Here is a 15174-nt window from a genome sequence, read left to right on the forward strand (position 1 = left end):
GACACTTAACTTGAAAATGGGGTGACCGGAAGGAACCAGCAACAAAAAGGTGTGTAGGGGAAGCATTTTATAAACAGCAAGTGGTATCACTTGTGTTTCAAAATTAGCCTTCTTTGAATCCAAACTTCATGTACTTTCTCATGAAATTCCTGTTTGGTTTAGTCAGGTATAGTAAATTCAGTGTGCTAGCAACTAAACCAAACTTTTGCAAATGAGTATGCAATCGTTCTACTGGTAAAGGGACAAATTAAATAAGATTAAATACTGAGTAGAGTAAGCCATAAATGGCCAAGCCATAAAAATATTTGATCATCATGTTTAAATTTGCATAAGAATTATATATAGTAAAACCTTGGTTTGCAAGCATAATTCATTCCAGAAACATGCTTGTAATCCAAAGCACCTGTATATCAAAGCAAATTTCAAGAACCATGGGCTGAGTCGTAATCACGTGACATTTGGCATCACGTACTACTCATATTGCAAAACATCACTCATTTATCAAGTTAAAGTTTATTAGAAATGTTTATTCCTCTTGCAGAACACTTGGAGAACAAGTTAATCGCAATCCAGGGTTTTATTGTATTTAATTTTTTAAAAATTTAACTTTAACCTGTACTGTTCATAAAGCTCTAGGACATGACTTATAATATTCTCTGTTTTCATATTTCCTTCCAAGGTCAGTCTAATCCCATGGAAAAGTGGTTTGACAATGAAGCACATGGAGGTTTATATGGTATTTATATGAACCAAGACGGCCTTCCTGGATGTTCTCTTATACAAGGATTTACCATTTGGACATGCTGGGATTATGGAATTTATTTTCAGGTAAATGTGATCCAATATGGTGCTTGTTTATCTTGTTTTATGATTGTATTTTGTGCTATGTGACTGACAAGTTGTTTTACAGACCACAGAGAGTATGCATATCTATAATGTGACTCTGGTTGACAATGGAATGGCCATTTTTTCAATGATTTACACACCAGCTGCTGTATCTCACAAAATTTCCAGTAAAACAGTGCAAATTAAGGTAAGAAATGAATACAGCCACAATAAGAAGAAAAGGTGAACGTTTTGAAGTTCCAATAAGAACAATCTCCTTGATGGGGCACCTGGGTGGCTCAGTTGGTTAAGCATCTGACTTTGGCTCAGGTTATGATCTCATGGTTTGTGGGTTCAAGCCCCACGTTGGCCTCTGCACTGAAAGCTCAGAGCCTGGAGCTTGCTTCAGATTCTGTGTCTCCCTCTATCTCTCTGTGCCTCCCCCATTCACAGACACTCTCTCTCTCTCAAAAATAAATAAATGTTAAAAAAAATTTTTTTTAAAGAATGATCTCTATGACTTCATAGCTTGGCTAGTCCAAACATCCTCCCCTTGTTCTCATTGTCTTCTGCCAGGAAATGCTGTATCCTTCCCTCTCCTCCATGTTCTCCTCACCCCTTCTTGCTTGCCACCTGCTAATATTGCCACAGTTAAATTTTCATTTCCTTTGTGAAACCTTTCCTGAATTTGCTTAGATAGTATTGACACTTTCTCCTCTTTTTGTTTCTACTTTTTCCCTGGGCATATTTCTGTCATAGAAATATGTCATTATATATAACAATTTACCTGCCTGTCTTCCCCCTTCCAATTTGACTGTAATTCTATTCAGGGCATAAAATCACATCCTTTCATCTTGGTTTTATGAATGATCCATTCCTCAAACTGAAAGGCTGTGTTTTGCTACAGTGGAATTTAGAATTACCCATTATAATGTTTTTCTTGAAGAAAAGCTATTATTTAAGCTGTACTGTTTGAATTTTTTTAATAGAGCTCATTAATTGTTGGAAGTAGCCCTGGATTTAATTGCTCTGATGTCCTAACTAACGATGATCCAAATATCGAACTTTCTGCTGCCCATCGGAGCACCAGACCTCTATCAGGTGAAAATTTTAGAAATTTAATTTTGGTGTTCATATGAATGCATATTTGAATTTTATTAACTTTCTTTCTTTTATAACAGGTGGGAGAAGTGGGATTTGCTGGCCTACCTTTGCTTCAGCACATAACATGGCACCCCGGAAGCCCCATGCAGGGATCATGAGTTACAATGCCATTAGTGGCCTTTTGGATATCTCAGGCAAGTTTAAACATAGTCTTGAAAAATCTACTTAATCAAGTTCTATAAAGAATATGTAGAATATATCTCATAATGTTTCACTGTAAGTAAAAAAAAAAATAATGATTTAAGTAAACTTATATATGAATCTGCTCAGTATGAGAAGCAAAGAAATCAGATTATCAGTCAATTTGAAGAATGGTCCCCTGCCAAATTTGTATATGTTAAAGAAGTCCCATTTATTTTACCTTCTAAAACAACAGAAATAACACTGGTATAGTGATTTAACATTAATTAGTTTCTATCAATTACAAAAGCCCTTTTATGTAAGTAGGGTTATATATTATTATCTCTCTTTAGAACTGAAGAAATTTAAGCTTATAAAACCAAGAGCATAGTAACATCTACTGGCTATGTTATTCTGTTCACTTATTTCTTCAGTGCTTCTTCCATAGTTGATACTGCTTTGTGATCATTTATATGCTTACTCCCATTGACCCATACCCTTGCTTTTCCCTCAGGCTTCCTTTTACCCAATCATCCAGTCTTATTCCTTCCAGGCCCCTAACTAGCTGTGTCATTTACCACTGCCTGTAGTCCATGTTTATCCTTATCTCAGACCACTCCACTCTTCACACGAAGTGGATCACCCTGTGTACTACCCAAATTTCTATCCCATAGCAGAATCCACCCACACCATACTCTTTCAAGGCCATCCCCAGTTTGAGCTGAAATGCACAGGCATTATATAATAGAGTGATTCCAATATTGCCCATTGCTCAGAATCTTTTGAATCCTTCTTCTACAGTCTGACATGACAACTCTTACAATTCTACTTCATTTAAGGTGGAACATTATTTTTCCCAAACTTGGAAAAGCCATGGCAGCAACATGGGAGAATACCCTCATCCATATTGACACTCTCCCTTGTCTAGCTTTATATTCTTTACCCCTGATCTAACACCATCACAGTTTACTCTCCAATATATACTTCTAATTCCTGCCAGTACATGTTACTCAGCTTTTGCAGTTCCTTTGGTATATAACTCCTCTCATCCCATAGCATGCTTAGTGCTTCCCCAGTGAGGCCATGTTGAGACTTGACCAGGCTTACTGCTCTGTTTTCTAGAAGGGGAGGCAGAGACAGGTCCTGAAAAAGGCAAGATTTTCCTTATAAACAACTACCTCTTTTGAAGTCTTGTCAGGATTTCAAACAAGTAGGGCAGGGCAGCTAAACTCTAATAAGGAAGAAGTGGACCACTTACACAGATCTGGACATTCAAGGGGAACCCAGAGTTTCAAGGTTCAAGTTCATCTTCTTCTATATTCCCATCCTAACTCAGGGTTCCATTTCTTTTCTATTAGAGCCATGACTTTGAAGTAGGAGACTTGCCAGTCTGAAATTCCAACCTCCAGGAACGTTCTGCTGGTTTTGTGATTAGATCCTGAGGTTTGCTTTGAATTTGTGATTGATCACCACAACTTACATTTTCTTTCTTCAAAGCATCAGTGAGGGTCAACAGTTGACTACTTCTAGTTTCCTTGTAATTACTATTTCCCCTCTTCCACTCAAATGCCAAAGTTACTTTACAAGCCAGAGCAATTCTTTCCACTTAGATATTGTCCCAGTTCACCACAGGTGAAATCTTAACAATTGCACTGTTAACAGCATTCCAGAGACTGTCAATACTATACCTACCACCAGTAAGAGTGTCCTCATTCCCATCTAGACAGCAAGTGAACTAGATTCATCATTGCATCATTACATTATATATCCCAGGACCACTTATGGTTCCAGCTGTCTAAATCAGGTGGTCTAAAAGTAAAGCCAGAGATAGGATTCTTGTGCAGGTGGTTTATTAATGATGCACATTCACAAGAAAGGGAGTGAGGGAAGTAGGACAGGGCAGAGGAAGGAGTAAGCAAGGATATGGTCCCAGCTGGAGTCTAGCTCCTTCTTGAAACCTCGCAGGGCTGTGCAGTGTGAGCTGTACCACTTAGTTTCCCCCTCTTGAGGCAAGGGAGCCTTCTGTATCACTTGCCAATCAGGCATGGTAACCTTTTGGTGGTGGTGCTAGGAGTGCATAATCTCTTAAGAGACAGAGCTGTCATTTGATCTGATCAAAGGCAATTCTCCAGAGAAGGGGGCAGCTGTGAGTAGTTAGCAGCCAACACAGGAACTAAGGGGCAGTGCACTGGGCCAGGAAGGCAGATCTATACATCTTACAAACAGTATCCACTACTTTGGTATTTCATTAATATTCATCTACAGGCTCATATTCATGTATATACAATATCATCTTAGAAAAAAGTATCAGGAAGAGTAGTAGATAGCACGTAACTGATTTAAGAATTCTGGAGTCACCTTTTTTTTTTCCTTCTATTTTTGAGTTATGGGATTTTAAGTACAATGGAGATTAAGTTTTGGATTCAATAAATGTTATCTTCTGGTCACACAATATATGAAATAAGGCAAAAAAAAAAAAACCCAAAAAACAATGTGTCCGTTAGTCTTTGCTGCATAACAAATTACCACCCAAATTTAGAGTCTTTAAACAACCATTTATTAGCTCATAATTCTGTGGATTGGCAGTTTGGGCTCTGTTCAGCTGATAGTTGTCTGCTGGTCTCATCTCGGATTATTCCATAGGCTGCCAGCAGTTTACAGGATGGATAGGGAGTAGTTGTCTAGGACAGTCTCACTTCCATGTCTGGTGGTTGGTGCTTGCTAATGGTTGGGCTGGTCTTTGACCAGAGTAATTGGGCCACATTTCTCCTAGTCTCATTCACATTCTGAAAATCACAAGATTCCCCAAGAACACCAAAAGAGAGCGAGCCCTAATACACAAGACTTTTCAGATCTACTTATACCACAGTTGCGCTTGTCCCATTAGTCACAGCAAATCACATATCAAAGCTCAGAGAAAATATGAGGGGACTATTCAATGGTATTGATATAGGGAGGCAACAATCTAACATAACTAGTGGTGGACTAGCTACCACATAAGGAAAGAGCTCCCTGTTCAAGGCGGTGTTAAATGATGCGTTTGCTGGAATGTACATGAAATGAAACTGATTCTATTACTTTCTTCATAGAAAATTATTTATTATCTTTTTGTCATTTATGTTTTAGGTTCAACATTTGTTGGATTTAAGAATGTTTGTTCAGGTGAAACTAATGTGATATTCATTACTAACCCTTTAAATGAAGATTTACAGCATCCCATCCATGTGAAGAACATACAGCTGGTTGATACCACTGAACAATCAAAAATATTCATACACAGGCCTGATATAAGGTATAATATATGAAATCCCAGTTTTTTTCTTTCCTGTATTTATAGCTTTGCCTTGTCTTTTTCCCCCATCATAGATCTGAGAAAGTTGCTATATTAAAGTAAGTATTAATTTCTATAAAATTTTAATCAGCATCATGAAAATTAAGGCTAATGCATCTGTATTTTCAGTTAAATTGAAAAAGTAGGCTTTGATGTGTATATTTTCTCACTCTGTTTTTTCCATGCATGATAATACCATCATTCAACATAAAATATTGAGACCAGGTTAGGAGCGTGTTGTACATTAATATCTCTCCATAAATAATCATTAGGAATGAGAGACATCTCTATCATTTCTTCCCTTTTCCTTACCTCTTTTGTTTCCCGTTGCTTTCCAAATATCTTATCATGTTCACTCCATCATGCACTTTGAAATTAAATGTCAGTCATTATAATCACTGTGACTGAGAATATGCAAAAACTTAGCACAGTGACTTTTTAATCACAAAAGTCAGTGTCAGACTATTTCTAGAAGCTGAGCCACTTAGATTCTAAATCTTAAAAGAAGATAGCCAATAACTGCTACACTTTGTAGGAGATGCAAATCAGGAATTTAGATGTAAGACAAGATTGGAGGAAAGAAATATTTTATGAGAGATCTTTGACCATTTTCAGTATAGGAAGAAGACAAGGAATACTGCTAATTAGATAGACATCTCTTCAGAGAAATGCAGTGTTTCATAAATAGTTTGACTTCATCTGATTTTGTGGGGTTTTTTTAATTTTTAATTTTATTTTAGAGAGAACACACGAGTTGGGGAGAGGGGCAGAGGGGGAGAGAGAATCGTAAGCACTTAATCTTAATTTCCATGCTGAGCGTGGAGCCTGACACAGGGCTTGATTCCACAACACTTTCATGACCTGAGCTGAAATCAAGAGTCAGATGCTCCAAAGACTGAGTGCTTATCATCTAATTTTGTTTTGATGATAACTACACACCTCTTCGTTTAATAATTAATTATTGAACTGTAGTATTTTTTGGCTCAATAGAGCCTCCCCCCACTAGAAGATTATTAGCTCCTGTTTAGTTATCATTGAATCTTTCAGATGCAATATATAATTTTAATAACTAGGTCATGAAGAAAATACATTTTAAAATAGTCTTTGAGCTCTGTGCTTTTATTAGGATGCTATTGATGTTCTCTCAGATCCCCTTTACAAGGCCCCTAGTGCTTTAAATGTTGGCCAATAATAACCTACAGTTGCCCACTTTTCCAGAAAATTGCTGTTAGCCAAACAGGAATAGCCTTGGGGGGCTAAGACCCTCCCTAACACCACCTCTTTGCAATCCATGGAAAATGACTAGTTGATACAGGAGTTCAAAAGGGCAGCCTCCTTATCTCCAGGTGGAAGCAACTCTCAGTACAGTTAATGATCCAGAGGTACCCCTGAGATAAGATTGAAACTAGTCCATAGACCACAGTTACCTTGTTCTCTTTCCCTTGCCCTATGTGGCTTCTCTCCTTCTTTTTTGATGGTACTCCTTCAATAAATCATTTGAACAAAAATCTACATTTCAGCCTCTGTTTCTTTGCAATATGAAGTAAAGACAGAGCCCTAATCCATAATATAAGTGTGCCACTGGGTACTCTTCCCACAGGCTTGCTCACAAAAGCACTCTTCTCATACTTGAATACAGAGAACACATGAACTATGTATTCAAGTCATCTCCAAAACTGTTATAGTACAGTAGTATAGTATAGTAACTTACCCCACATGTCCCCCTTACAGCAAAAAGGGAGCAAGATGCTAAACACTATCTAACAGATCTGAGCTTTCCATTATTATTTTGTTGTTATAAGTCTGGAATAAGATCTATTTCCCCATACTATGTAGCACAACATAGTGTAACTACACAATATACCATGTATACTATGCAATGTGCAGTATTTTGCAAATTAAGCACCTATTTTACTATTAGAAGCAGCTAGCAATCAACACTCCAGGTAGCTCAAGTTGAAGGCAGAATGCCATGTATGGTTGAACTGCATAATGAATGACTTTATAGTACTTCATCTCTTACAGTTTGGGTATTTACATAATGGTTACTGAAATATATAGCATAACAATTATAATCCAAGTATATCTGTTTCTATCTACATAAATAAAAGTCTATAGGAATATATACTAATCTGCAATTGGTAATGGCCTAAGAGCTTGAGATAGGAAAGTGAAGGAGACTGAACTTTTATTAAGTATTTGCATTATTTTATACTAAGCATAGGATACTTATAAATGTTAAAGACCCATGAAAAAAAAGTAGGAAGGGAAAAATAATAAAGACTTCCCTGCCAGCACAGGGATTTTGTATGTCCTGCACAACAGAGTAACTGTTCACCTGCTTGATGGGACAGTGTTAGTACACTGTGAGCAATGTAGAAAGATGAAATCTTCCCAACAAAATATGGAATAGCAAAATGGAATTCTAATTTTATATCCTACAGGTATAACTTGTACTTTTGAAATTCCAATGAATTAATAATGATACCAACAGAATGGAAAAGCAGACCTCATTACAATAGTAATTATATATGCTACTTGGTCCTACTTTGAATCCTTTCTGAAATGATAAGATTCAATCAATCAAAAATTCTTTTGGATACTCTTTTTTTAAATTTTATTTATTTTTGAGAGAGACAGAGACAGAATGCAAGTAGGTTAGGGGCAGAGAGAGAGGGAGACACAGAAGCTGAAGCAGGCCCCAGGCTCTGAAATGTCAGCACAGAGCCCAACACGGGGCTCAAACTAACGAGCTGTGAGATCATGACCTGAGCCAAAGTCGGACGCTCAACCAACTGAGCCACCCAGGCACTCCTGGATACTCTCTTATCAAACACTCAATTGAGTGTTCCCCTAGAAACAGGGGAAGGATATTTAATCTAAATATTCATCTGTTTCACTTTTTCTCCACAGTAAGGTGAATCCATCTGATTGTGTAGACATGGTTTGTGATGCCAAAAGGAAATCTTTTCTCAGAGACATGGATGGCTCCTTTCTGGGAAATTCTGGTTCAGTGATACCTCAAGCAGAATACGAATGGAATGGAAATAGTCAATTTGGAATTGGAGACTACAGAATTCCTAAGGTGATGCTCACATTCCCAAATGGAAGTAGAATTCCTGTCACTGAGAAAGCGCCTTACAAAGGTTCGTTGGATATTATTCTGTTAGTCCTCAAGTTTGTGAAACAAAGTACATATGTTTTTATGTTTACTAATTGGGGTACTCAATCAATAACATATTTTCTACTTACTAATCTTACGTAAATGAAAAATATAGTCCGTTGATGCTTTTGCAAAGAGATTGCTTTTCCTTGCTAAAATGTATATATCTGTTTTGCTAGGAATTATTAGAGATTCAACCTGTAAATACATCCCACAATGGCAGGGCTATCGGTGCTATGGGATGGAATATGCAATGATGGTTATTGAAAGCCTGGATTCTGACACAGAAACTCGAAGACTCTCACCAGTGGCTGTAGTGAGCAATGGTTATGTTGATCTCATTAATGGTAGGTATTCAGTGTAAACAAATTAGAGTTACTCAAACATTTGCTATTTATTACATGCATGGAGACATCACATATAAAACTAGCAAACAGGGGCGCCTGGGTGGCGCAGTCGGTTAAGCGTCCAACTTCAGCCAGGTCACGATCTCGCGGTCCGTGAGTTCGAGCTCCGCATCGGGCTCTGGGCTGATGGCTCGGAGCCTGGAGCCTGTTTCCGATTCTGTGTCTCCCTCTCTCTCTGCCCCTCCCCCGTTCATGCTCTGTCTCTCTCTGTCCCAAAATAAATAAATAAATAAATAAATAAATAAATAAATAAATAAATAAAAACATTGAAAAAAAATTAAAAAAAAAACTAGCAAACATCAGGATTGCTTTACTTTCTGTTTGTAAGAAAAGATATGTGTGCAGGAGAGATGCTTGACACCTAAACAGTTTCCCATATTAGAAAGCAAGGACAGTTATTGCAAACTGACCATCAGAAGAGGAAAGTTATTCCTTGAGTGATCTTCATACCTGTATTAATAAGGTGGCATAAATATTTGAAGGAAAAATTGGCCTGTCTCCAAAAAGACATTTTGCCTTACATAAATTAAAAAATAGACAGTGTGAAAAAACAACAACAACAACAACAACAGATAATGTGTTATTTGGAATACTTGAGAACAGGTATTTCCAGCCCACTTGTTTTTCATTTTCATGAATCTTTATAAGGCTTAATCTTGAAACAATGTGTTTTGGAGTTTTTTTTTCTTTTCTTAATTCCTTTGACTGTCAAGAATATCTTGACAAGCTCCAGAGTTTAGGCTCCTTACATTCTGGTCGTGGGTGGCTCTAGTACAGAGGGACGGCAGTGGCCTCCATAAGAATTCAGATCAACTCAGAAGTCCAGGACTTTTTGAAAACCTAAGATGAACTTCTAACATCTGCAGAAAACAGAGGGCAGAAACTCATTGTATTACCCTGAAATAGTCAGGGGCCCAAAGATTAGTCCCTAAGAAGGCTTAAGAGTCTTTTAAGTGCCGAAGGGGCCTGTAACCTGCCTGAGAAAGATTTCTGTGCCCTGGCAGTGTCCAAACATGTACTGAAATATCCCACGATTCAACAAAGTGGCCAGTACGCCACAAAAATACTCATTTTTTAAAATGAGTCGAAGAGAATACAATGAGCTAAATCAGGGGTGTCCCAAAGTTACATGATTTCAAGTCTTTCCCCACTTCCGTGGCACCAACAATTTGCCTGGTTTCTCTGGCCTGCAATCAACCCAGTTACAAGTGTTGCCTTTATTTATTTATTTATTTTTCAACGTTTATTTATTTTTGGGACAGAGAGAGACAGAGCATGAACGGGGGAGGGGCAGAGAGAGAGGGAGACACAGAATCGGAAACAGGCTCCAGGCTCTGAGCCATCAGCCCAGAGCCTGACGTGGGGCTCGAACTCACGGACCGCGAGATCGTGACCTGGCTGAAGTCGGACGCTTAACCGACTGCACCACCCAGGCGCCCCACAAGTGTTGCCTTTAAATCTTACAAAGCAGAGAGTTTGTGGGAAGAATTTTAGACCAGTCAGTGAATAATGGAGATGTTTTCTAATTACTCTTTTTAAATGGTGGAGAAAGATTTTATTCTATTTATTTTTACATTTTTCTTTTCTGAAAGACAATACAAGCTTTCTACTTACAATAGTGACATGACATTTCTCTTAAAAATAAATTTAAATTTTCATTAAAAAAAATTTTTTTAGGGGCACCTGGGTGGCTCAGTCGGTTGATCTGAGCTTTCCATTATTATTTTGTTGTTATAAGTCTGGAATAAGATCTATTTCCCCATACTATGTAGCACAACATAGTGTAACTACACAATATACCACGTATACTATGCAATGTGCAAATTTTTTTTTTAATGTCAATTTATTTTTGAGTGGGGGAGGGGCCGAGAGAGAGAGAGGAAGACACAGAATCCGAAACAGGTTCCAAGCTCCAAGCTGACAGCACAGATGCGTCACATAATGTGGGGCTCGAACCCATAAACCCTGAGATCATGATCTGAGCTTAAGTAGGACGCATAACCGACTGAGCCTCCTAGACACCCCAAAAATAAATTTAAATTTTTAAAAGTGACTGTCAATTTGAAGAAGTCTTAATTGATAGTAACATTGCAAAAATTATGATGATATTGAAAGAATCACGGAATCATGAGATACACTACATTAGATTGGAAAAAAAATTTCCAAAGATAAAAGTTATTGAATACCACTAAAGTTTCCTTTAAAATTTTAATACTCAATTTCATCTATTTTTAAAATATGGCTTTTGCTACTCTAAATTTTTCATTTAATACATGGAAATTTCTTTCTGTTTGTTTTCAAAACCCACAAAGAAGGTTTGTTTAAAAGTAGAATTTATATTTTGGATGCTAAGAGAAAGTTCATATTCTACATGAGATTCAGAAGTTTATACTGATTCAAAATTTGATTGAAGTTCAGTTATAAATATTGATTAGAATTCCAAGTAAGCCAGGAAATTGAGCAAAGCTATTGAATAAATACATCAAGAAAATTTATCATTCCGTATCTCACTCAACGTTTTATAACCCAGCTGAAGTGAAATAGTTTGCTACAAAGGTCATATTATGCCTGTTCTGGAAATGTCTGGATTCCACTGTCTTTTGCCTTTCCAGAAGGATTATTGAAGTATTATTTCTCAGATCATTAATGATGTTGACCCCCCAATGGTGCTTATAATCCCAGTCTTTAATAAAAAATGTATGAAAATAACAATGCAGGAAGATTAAAGACTTCATAAAAAACATAGTTAAGAGTGTGTCAAATGCACAAATTAACTGATGAAGATGAGTGACTGAAGGAAAAAGTTAATGAATCCATGGATTAGGCGTGTTTCCAGGTACAAGCTCTGTTTTTAACAAATTAATGGTTAACAGCATATTTCTCACTAAAGAGGCTCCCCACCTGAATTCACATTTAATAAGTAGGAGAAAAGATCAAGCACTTTCTTACCATGTGGCCTTGGCTTTAATATGATTATTAAAGTAGAGATTCATAGAAACCTCTTTCCGTCAATGACCTTCCAGTGCAAACTCAACACACTAACTTACCTTTTTTCACCCTGTGCAGTATAGAAGTATGGGTAGTAGGGAGAAGTGGCTTCCCTGCCTTCCTTTTTTTTTTTTTTTTTTTTATTTTAATGTTTATTTTTGAGAGAGAGAGAGAGAGAGACAGAGCATGAGCAGGGGAGGGGCAGAGAGAAAGGGAGGCACAGAATCTGAAGCAGGCTCCAGGCTCTGAGCTGTCATCATGAGATCCATGAGAGCGTGACCTGAGCTGAAGTCAGAGGCTTAACTGACTGAGCCACCCATGCGCCCCTCTTGCCTTCCTTTTTTTAAGCTAAGGTTTGAGAAATGGCTTAGATCACTGGATAGATGGGTGGATGGATAATGGATGTAAATGCTGAACCTGACCACTGCAATTTGTTTTTAATACAATTAGTCTTCAGACTTTGCACTAAATATATTCATAATATGGAACATGAACGTTTACTTATGTGGCTTTAGGCCCACAGGATCATGGCTGGTGTGCCGGATACACATGCCAGAGAAGACTGTCCCTGTTTCATAGCATTGTGGCTCTGAACAAATCTTATGAAGTTTACTTCACTGGCACCAGTCCTCAGAATCTTCGACTGATGTTGCTTAATGTTGACCATAAAAAGGTAACACAAGATAGAAATCATTTCTTGAGTTATTGGTGTTGCTTATTGACATACATTTCTATATGCTGAGGACTTTCTGTCCTCCCCTGTTCTCTTGAACATTGTCAGACCTACAGCTCATTTTCAAGGGTCATCAGCATACTACTAAAAATCCTGTCAATCCAGAAGGTTTCATCAGCCTGAGAGCATAGATGCATACCAAACACCCTTCCCCCATATACACTTGATTCTCTGCTCTACGTCGGAAGCATGACAGTGAGGCCTACGATTTGTGTGATGGGCAGGCAAACCTGAAATTTCACATAAAAATAGTGCACATCCAGAATTGGTCATTGGAATTATATATTTATTTTTCCAGGCTGCTATTTATATATTTCAGAAATACACCTTTGGAATTTACCTGAGAGATCACAGCATGTTGTTTTAAATATCTTCAACCGTATCAAATCTTGGCTATAAACTGAATTCAGGTGGGATGATTACATTTATGTATATACCGTGTCAGTGGAAAAGAGTTTGAGGTTAAGCAATAGTCTCATAGTTGAGATTTTCTTTTCTCAGAGTACAAGACTCGAACATCCCAAAGTATTAGGAATGTGAAGAAGGGATGTGGATAAGATAAAGCAGAGGAGTAACAAAGAGAGACACCTGCCTCTTCTCAGATGATACCAACCTCATCCTTTCAGTTGCTGGAGATAAAACCTTGGACCCATTCTTGATTCCTCTCTTTGGGTCATATTCCTCATGCAGTCCATCTGCAAGTCCTGTTGAGTCTCCCTTCAAAATATCCAGAATCTGTGACCACTTCTCACCACCGTCACTGCTACCACCCCCTTTGAGCCACCATTATTTCTTCCCTGGATTAAGGCAGTTGGCTCCCCACTCCTGCTGCTGCTCTGTCCCTGCCTGCTCTAGTGTCTGTACTCACATCAGCAGCCACAGAGGTACCTCCAAAATATAAGTCAGACCAGGTCACTCCTTGCCCCAGGCCCTGCAATAATTTCCCCATTGGGCTTTGTACAAGGGCCAGAGTCCTCTGACTTCTCCTCCAGCCACACTGGACTCCTAGGTGTTCCTGCTACCTACTACCACCTGGGCCTGTGTTCCAGATGTTGAGTCTGCCTGGAACATTCTACCCCAGGTGGCTAACTTCCCCTCTCTATAGACCCCCCTCCAATCCCCCAATGGGCCTAGCCTGTTCACCCCTCCCCAGCTGGCTTTCCCAATTATCCATACTCCGATCTCCCTTTCCTTTTCCCATAGCACTTACTGCCTTCTAACATGCTTCATATTTTACTTTTTATTATTTCTACTGTTTATTTGTCTCTCTCCTCACACTAGAATGTAAGCTCAAAGAGGGCAGGGACTTTTGACAGCTCCTAGAATAGGGCCTGGCTTAGAAAGGCATTCAAGTTTTGAATGAAAGAGACTATTTTTAATTTTAAAAGTAACTGCAAAGTAATGTGACTGTTAATGTTCTGAGATGTTGAAGATAATTTCAAAAGAAGATTCCCAAACTATGTATAGCTTATTATATTCCTTATTAATTTCTCCCTGCCCTTGTGAATGCTAGTCTCCTTACTTTATGATTACATCTGATATTATGAGATGTGAAGAATATAAACATGGAAAATGAACAAAATTGAATCAGAGAGTATAGTTATGTTGATTAATTTTTTAGTCTTACTACCAAATTTGTCTCAGAGGTAAGCATTTTTTTTCAACGTTAACTAAATTTGTTTGGTTGCATTATAGAGCACTGCTAAATTCCCTATTTCCCCCTGCCCCTGGAGCTCAAAGCCTATATTGAACTTTTTTACCTTTGAAAGGAAATGTTTCTTTTAGAGATACTCCTTTACTAATTCTTTCTTACCTTATACTTTTCTACTGAGAATCATCAATTAAGAGTTGAGCTATAATGTCAGTATGAATGGTTGAATATAAGACCATTTACAAATTTTAACTCAGTATTTATCATCAATTCATAAAACTTAGTTTTAGTATTTTACAGAAGATATATATAGTTGAAGGACATTTTAAGTGCTAAATTCTAAATATTGTTTCCTTGTTTTCTTAAGAAATAAAAATGTTGTTTATTTTTAACAGGCTGTCATGGTAGGAATTTTTTTTCACACACTTCAGCGTTTGGATGTCTATGTGAACAATACATTGGTTTGCCCCCAAAATACAATATGGAACCCTAAAAAGAAACACTGTGAACTTAAAAGACATCTGCACACAGGTATTTCCTCAGAAAAATAAAGTACTTAATTATGTATAAAATTCTTTGTAATGTCTCATTATTAATATTTCTAGTTCCTTAACCATTGACAAATGAAAAGAGAAGATATTTTTTGCCACGGTCCACCAAATTCTAAGATGTATTCATTTATAGCATATGTGTCCTGAAAGATTATTCCTGATGGAACTCTTATCTATCTGTACACATGTGGATTTTGTGTATGAGGCGCATTCGTTGGCCCCCCTGAGAACATTTACATTC

General features: G+C 37.6%; 1 protein-coding gene across 1 annotated transcript in view; it reads left to right on the top strand.

Annotated features, from left to right (window-relative positions):
* Positions 1-15174, top strand: part of PKHD1L1 (PKHD1 like 1) — a 165122-nt gene that overhangs the window by 133843 nt on the left and 16105 nt on the right. Inside the window, exons 64-72 of the mRNA XM_043601613.1 lie at positions 680-828; positions 911-1033; positions 1815-1926; positions 2007-2123; positions 5236-5401; positions 8354-8586; positions 8783-8950; positions 12514-12671; positions 14778-14913. Coding sequence (XP_043457548.1) covers positions 680-828; positions 911-1033; positions 1815-1926; positions 2007-2123; positions 5236-5401; positions 8354-8586; positions 8783-8950; positions 12514-12671; positions 14778-14913 — 1362 coding nt within the window. The remainder of the gene's footprint in view (positions 1-679; positions 829-910; positions 1034-1814; positions 1927-2006; positions 2124-5235; positions 5402-8353; positions 8587-8782; positions 8951-12513; positions 12672-14777; positions 14914-15174) is intronic.

Source organism: Prionailurus bengalensis, chromosome F2 (assembly GCF_016509475.1).
Source record: "Prionailurus bengalensis isolate Pbe53 chromosome F2, Fcat_Pben_1.1_paternal_pri, whole genome shotgun sequence".
Classification (NCBI taxonomy): domain Eukaryota; kingdom Metazoa; phylum Chordata; class Mammalia; order Carnivora; family Felidae; genus Prionailurus; species Prionailurus bengalensis.